The 7,134-nt window shown below is 37.7% G+C and overlaps 1 protein-coding gene across 1 annotated transcript; it reads right to left on the reverse strand.

Annotated features, from left to right (window-relative positions):
- Positions 1–2,372: 2,372 nt before the first annotated feature.
- LOC103461026 (chromodomain-helicase-DNA-binding protein 5-like) lies at positions 2,373–6,052 on the reverse strand. Its single transcript, XM_008403343.2, has 3 exons — positions 5,686–6,052; positions 4,356–4,482; positions 2,373–3,962 (listed from the first exon to the last, which is right to left on the reverse strand). Exons 1-3 carry the CDS (start codon positions 5,815–5,817, stop codon positions 3,835–3,837), a joined length of 387 nt encoding a protein of 128 aa, XP_008401565.1. The 5' UTR covers positions 5,818–6,052; the 3' UTR covers positions 2,373–3,834.
- Positions 6,053–7,134: the final 1,082 nt, after the last annotated feature.

The raw sequence follows: 7,134 nt of genomic DNA on the forward strand, positions 1-7,134 counted from the left end.
TTAKAATGTCTGCAAAATTAATTGAGTTTCCAGCCAAAGCAAGTTGAGAGATTTTTGGGTAAGGATGCTGAAGGTATACTATCTGACTGAAGAAAGAAAAACAAGTATCCTCAGGCAATTATTAAATTTACCAACTGAGGATTAAAAATACTTGGGCTCAAGTTCATATAACAATCTTTTTACTGGTAGAAACCGTTTAAGTTAGGAATTAGTGACAGGAACAAAGGTTTACACTGCACTTTGGAAAAAGAGAAAAAAAGACAAACACAATGTTGTATAAAAGTATTTGCCCCCATATAGCTTTCTTCATTGTTAGTGTTTTTGAAACTTGTAAGACTGGAATTCAGCAACACACACACACACACACAAAATCAGCATACATATTTTTTATACTCACAAATTTTGAGCTTAAACTGCAGAGGAAAGTGTAGAGGACTTTTTGAAGGTTAGTGATTTCATCATTTATGGAGCAAAATGGTACAAAAAAGCAAACACATAGGTTTGAAGTGCCACCAAAACAGCAATGTGGCTGTGACAAAATTCAGAAATATTTTTCTTTAATTTTACAATGTAAAGACAAAATTGATATGCAATTCAAAAACAAAAATATCMATCAATTCATTTCACATCTAGCTTAAAATGTAATTTTTAATCATCAAAGATGCTTCCTGCAGTCTTGAGAGTAGAAGAAGATTCATTATCACCCATTTTACAACAGCATGGCTTCAGACTCCAAGATTCTGTGTMCTAAAGTGGCCTGCATGAATCCAGTCTTAGATGAAGTCTGATCACTTTCAATTATGAAACTACAGCAAACAAGAATTTTCATTAAAAATGCTCCAACAGTGTTGGCAAAAGAAGCTTTTATGAAGTGGTTTTGTAATATCAGATTTAAAGACCAATGTGTTGTGTATTTCAGAAGTTTCTTTGGTTCAACAGTGGTGCCCCCATGGGGGCCTCGGCCACTCCGGAAAATGTCTTGCCACCCCACTGACTGCACCAGCAGAAACCTCCAACCCGTTTAATAAGTTAAACTCATTTCAGAAAAGGGCATACAGACATCTTCTTYCATCAATGCATAAATGTAAAATGAAATAAATAAATACATAAATGAGTTAAATAAATCWAGGCAAATATTTTGGGGGCTCCACTGTGGTWCAACCAGGGTAGTTCCAAGTAAGTATGAGACCCTAAGCAGAGCTTTATTTGGGGTTCATCTCTAAATTTTTTTGGCTGGATCTTTAAGCCCACCGCCTTTAACAGTACCACTGATTACCCGTTACAATATTTAATTCTTAATATTATTTTTTGCCACACTGCAGAGCAGAGGGCAAGTTCAATGTTGTATTCACAAGCAACCACAGAAAAAAGCTAACTACTCTGTAATCTAGTTACAATTTAAGTGTGCACAATACATATACCCAGCTCAGACAAATTCAGCAGATAATTTGATTATTCGATTATTACGGAAGCGCTGAAACTATGAAGGTTTCTTTCCTGCTATGTGTTTAATTGGTGCATTTGTCAAAATATCCTATATCAGAGGTTCCCAAACTGTGGGGCGCGCCCCCTAGGGGGGSCGCCGTGCCATTGCAGGGGGGGCGCGGGAAGTCGTCTGGATGAATAAAACAAACAAACCTGAACGCTGTATGCGCTGGGTTTTTACCTTAGAATGGCCAACTCTGTTATTCCTATGTCAATTTGATACAGTAGGGGCTTCCACACTTCCCATATCTGTGTCCTCTGTCACTTTTATCAGCAGTTAAAACTGTTTAATCCGTTGTCAACATGTGGTAACCTATTTTTCCGAGCCACCTTTAAACGCAACATGAGCGCTACGACGCTCGCGCTGGGTTTACACCTATGAAGGAGACCTGCTGCTGCTGTGCAGAGCTAAGCATGTGTGTGTTAGAATCACGGCAGCAAACCAGCAAAACGCAAAGAACCTTTCACAGTTTTTCCCCCAAACTAACAGACTGTTGAGTAAAGCTGTTGGATGCAGGTAATGTTAGCTAAAAGATGACTAGCTAATATCAATACATCACCTTAAGCTTAACAAGTAGCCTGTAGGCTACTGATGTTGTCTATGTTCAGCTACATACATTCATTTTGCCCCCCAAAAAGTCGATTTMCCCTCCCCTCCCCTCGCACAAGTTGTTCAACTAGACAGCTATTTGTAATCCAAGGGGGGGGGGGGTGCAGAAAATGTTTGGAAACCACAGGGGGCCCAGGAGAAAAAGTTTGGGGACCACTGTCCTATAKGAATTCAGATTTTAACTTGGTTTCTCAGGTAAGCAAGGGTCCCTAAGCAGTTGCAAGGGTTAATATATTCAGTTTATAATAAGATTAGTAACAAAAAACACTGCCTTCTGTTAAATCCACACATTTTATGAGTCAAATTAAAGGATAGCAACACAAACAGAACAAACAGTAAAAACAAACAAAAAAAGCTGCACAGAGTAACAATGTGCAACCCTGGTCCTTTAAAATTGGAATGAGAACACATGCAACTTTAGACTGTGGCACCACCTCTTTTACAATCTGTGCCTCAGCAGACAAAAGACATTGCATCAAAGAGTGGGTTATTCCCTTATAATGGCATCAAGTAAGTTTATGCATCTGTTTTTACTGCAACTTAAAGAGAGGGATACAAAAACTCAGATCCTAAAGTGAGCTGAATGTGACAATGAGAYATAAGCATGTATTTTCGTTAAAAAGGGAAGGACATAAAAGAGAAAATGAAACTTGTTAGTTCTTACTCTCGCTTGGTCTGAAGAGAGAGGCCAAGCAAAAAAGTTCCAGTTTATGGTCCCAGTGTGGTTTATGTGGGTGTAGCGCTACAAGCAACACTAACATTCAAACAAACAGTCACAAACTGTTTCCAGTACAAAACAATTTAAAATAAAAAATCTTCTGTAACTTACATTTTTTTGGCTGGATTTTTATGAATAATGCTAAGACCTGAACATTTGTTTTAGCCGTTGTTGTCATTTTCACTTTCATTAGACCTTCGTGATGTAAAATAAATTGCAGTTTCCTAATATGTACAGCAGAAGACGCCACCCTTGAAAGGTGATGCCGTTACATGTAGCGTCACGTTCAGCAAGAACTACTTTCTCAACGTTACCAGCAGGTGGCAGTCTTCATAGGATTCAGATAAACTGTTTTGCAAAAGCATAGTAAAGGTTTTGATTTCCTCGATAACCATTATTCTATAACATAAAGGATAAAAACACATGTTCGTGTACAGTAACTTTGAAGATACCGATGTTCGAAAACTATCGGCTCAAACAACAAGTGAATTTCTCTCCTCTTCACATAGATCAAGCTTCAGAGCAGCACAGTCACAGTGTAAAGGGGTTGGCAAATCCAGAAAAGCAAGGGGTTGCAAGCAGATTTACAAAGTCACAGCTTGCAAAAATTAAATAAATAAAACTTACATTAAAAGATAAAGACGAGCCCCAATAAAGAGCATCTGACACTTGACTTGATTGAGTTTTACTTTATAGTGCAGACCTTCCAAAGTCCTCTTCCAAAAAAAAAAAAACTGCTTCATCTTCCCTCCTGATTCTCAGTTTTTCTACAAAGAAAGCAAATACCTACTGAAACACCTCTATAGGATCCTTGAAAGATAAAAGTGCAACTTTTTTGATAGATACATGTACACGGATGAAAAAGTTAATTGCCTTATCCGCTCATAGCCGAGCTTCAGTTAGCAGATTATGAGATAGGAGGGAAAAAATGAAGGATGTAGCATAAGACAAGGGCAGCAGTCATCCATCCAGATTCCATCCCTGGGAGTTTCTGACCTCAGGTCAATTATACAGAGCTGGTCTAGTCCTCAATACAGATGACATCACTTGCTTTGCCTGACTTGAGTTCAGGAGTGGCCCCGTCTCTGAACGAGTCAAGTGATTTCTTGTCCAAATGGCTTGTAGGAGGTGGGGGGCCATTAGATGACACTGAGGAAGGAAATACTTCAATCTTTAGTTACTTGCGCTTAGAATTTTAAAAAGACATCTTCAGCACAAAGGGTACAAAAATAACTCGGTTTCATTTATCCATTGGATTTCTTTTTTAAACTGCAGAAGCTTCGGGACACTAAAAGTCAGACCCAGCAATTAATCAGATTAAGATGGACAAAAATGCCAATACAATACAGATACTGAGAAGTGAGACACAGTAATGTTTTGCATTCATGACACTTTTCTAATCTGTTAAAATGATTGCTTTCAACATCTGTTTCTTTATACAAGTGTTATCTTTGACAGTAAATTAGTTTGCATTGCTTGTCGCAGCAGCTATTTCCCTCCTGCACTATATCACTATGAGTTACAGCGAGTGTTGCCTGTTACCGCTGACGTAAGGTCCAAGGGGCATCTGGCTGTAGTTGACCATAGGCTGTCCGCCTGGTCCTCTGAATCCCCCACCAAAACCGCTGCTGTACATCTGGGAGCAGCCGAAGCCTCCCTGGCTAAAAGGCTGAAAGAACAAAACACAAGAAAAATGGATAATCCGGCTGTAAGCTCCAAGGTTATATGAATGATTTATCAGAGAAAAACAAGAGGTCAATCATCTTTGCATGTTGAAGCTGCAAGTACACAGTATGACTAACTGCATCTCATCAACATTACCAGAACTGTATTTTTCTTCCAGATAAATTGACTTTCTGAAGGAGGAACGCACATTAATAAAAACTGCTAATAAGGTGTGTCAAAATGACAAAGAGAAAAATAGCAGCAACACAGCAATGTCAGACAAGACAAGCTATGTTGTTCTACTTTACAAAGTAACCCGTTAAATAAGAGTGAATCAAAACAAACACTTAAACTCTGCTAAGATGCACCACTAGAGAAGAAAACAATGAGACAAATCAATTTTTATTTAATCTTTAGGGAGAAAAATGTTGAGCTCGGTGATGAAAGAAAACAATACGAGTGGATTTTTTTAAAATTCCCTTTTTGTCATAAGATGAAGAACGTCGCGCTCAAACTTTGGTTTTGTGCAACACTTTAGTTTTTCGTGTTGGTTTGAGCTCTGGTTTGAGTTGTAGTTCCTGTCATATTTTGGTAATCTGGTTTCTCTATTGCACTGTGTTCTATTAACTTCCTGTTTTCTCCACAACACGTGTTCTTGAGTTGATTGTGACTTTTGACATTGCACCATAAAGCCACCTCAGATGAAACTCTTCAGCAGCTGTTCCATATTCATTTAGCAATTGCACCTATTCCCGCTCAACACCCGATGCTCCTGTTTTTACCCTGTCTGGTACTGAGTCACTTTGTATAAGCTCTGGAGTCTTTATTCATTAAAACTAATTAATTAATTTCAATTAATTAATTATCTTAATTTTAGCACATTAAAAATTTTAAAATTAAACAGCTTTTTTTAATAAAGTGCTATTTATGTTTAATTATTATTTTTGGGTTCTCTAGTAATGGCTCTTATTAACCTTTAGTATTGTTGCTGGTTTGTCACAGACTTATTTTTATGGCTGGGATTTAGAAAATGCATGATAGTATTGTTTTTATTCATGAAGCTGCTTAGACTCTGTTGTTTCTATTCTATCTATTTGGAGTATATTAGTGTATTTAACTGTTAAGGGAAGCCAAGAAATGTAGATAATAGGAAGCAGTATCCATTTTCAAAGCAATCTGACAATTTTCTTTGAAACTGTCATCTCACCTGCTGTGGTGGAGGTTCGCTGCCTCTGCTGGTGAGGCGGCTCAGGATGCTCCTTTCCGACATTTGCAAACGAGCCGACACTGGTGGGATTCTGGACAGCATGTTGGGAAGTCGTGTCACATCTGCTTTCATGTCACTCAGAAGTTCCTCTAGCTGGTTCAGCACTGCAGCAGCATGAAAATACACAGTAAGCTTTTTTTTGTAATTGAGTCCCTTCTTACTTATCCCTCTGATATTTAATCATGGCCCACAGAAGAAATGTTCAGTTCAGAACTGATGTCACCTAGTCCAAGATCTGAACCTATATCCTGTGGTGACAGAGCATTCTATGTAGCAGGCACTAGAATCTTGAATAGTCTGCCATTAAATATTAAATCTGCACAAACATTGGAAATGTTTAAATCTCTACTGGAGGTACATGTTTGGTTTTTACAAATTTTTATCTAGACATTTTAATTTATAGTTGTTCTTTTTATTCTCCTATTGTTTTTTTATTGTGTGTTGTACTTCACTTCCACTATAATCAGGCATTTCAGTTTTTTAGTTGCATTATGGTGTGTAAAGCAGTCTGTGCAGCATAAGTTGTTGGTAAAGTGTGATATAAATAAACCTGACCTTGACTTTGGCCAGTGGGAGGTGTGGTTATTTGAGTAAATGAAAAAAGTCAGGCAGAAAGATGAATACAAAATCTTAGAAAAACATTATTCAACCCTTAGGTCCATAAAAAACAATTAATTGCTTTATACAGAATTTTAAACCATAAACCACCAAGAACTGAAAGTCCCATTAAACAGGCACATCCAATCAGCACCATGCAAGTATATAATTTTTCTGGCAGATAAACCCATTAGTGTCATGGACACATAATTTTCAAACGAAAATGCTTTAATGCCTCACTTTGATTAAGTGTTTGGCCTCTCCCTAAACTTTCATCCCACTAATCACTGTGAGCCTTTTTCTATGCTGAGTCAAAGTAACATGAAGTGAAACCACTGTGTGAAACAGGATCTTTGCTGCCCGCCTGTTTGGGTTTTTTTTAGAGAACAGAGATATGGAAACATCTGTGTGCACTTCCTTTGCCAGCCCGTTTTTCTGTCTGTCTGGATGGAAAAAATTAACCTGTTTTATTAATGTGAAATCTGCTCATTTTGACTATTTTAATGCACTGTCCGCATTTTTGCAGAAAAACAATGACAAAAACCTTTTGAAATGGACTCAGAATATGTTTCACTTGTTGTCAATAAGTAGGTGGAGGAATTGTTAAATGATTAGGCTTTCAAATCTAAGTGATATAAAAATATTTGTACATAATTCTGCCTCCCAAAAAATATACAAGACTTGTTTACTTTCTTATCATCCATCCATCCATCCATCCATCCATCCATCCATCCATCCATCCATCCATCCATCCATCCATCCATCCATCCATCCATCCATCCATCCATCCAT

Source organism: Poecilia reticulata, unplaced genomic scaffold (assembly GCF_000633615.1).
Source record: "Poecilia reticulata strain Guanapo unplaced genomic scaffold, Guppy_female_1.0+MT scaffold_472, whole genome shotgun sequence".
NCBI lineage: Eukaryota > Metazoa > Chordata > Actinopteri > Cyprinodontiformes > Poeciliidae > Poecilia > Poecilia reticulata.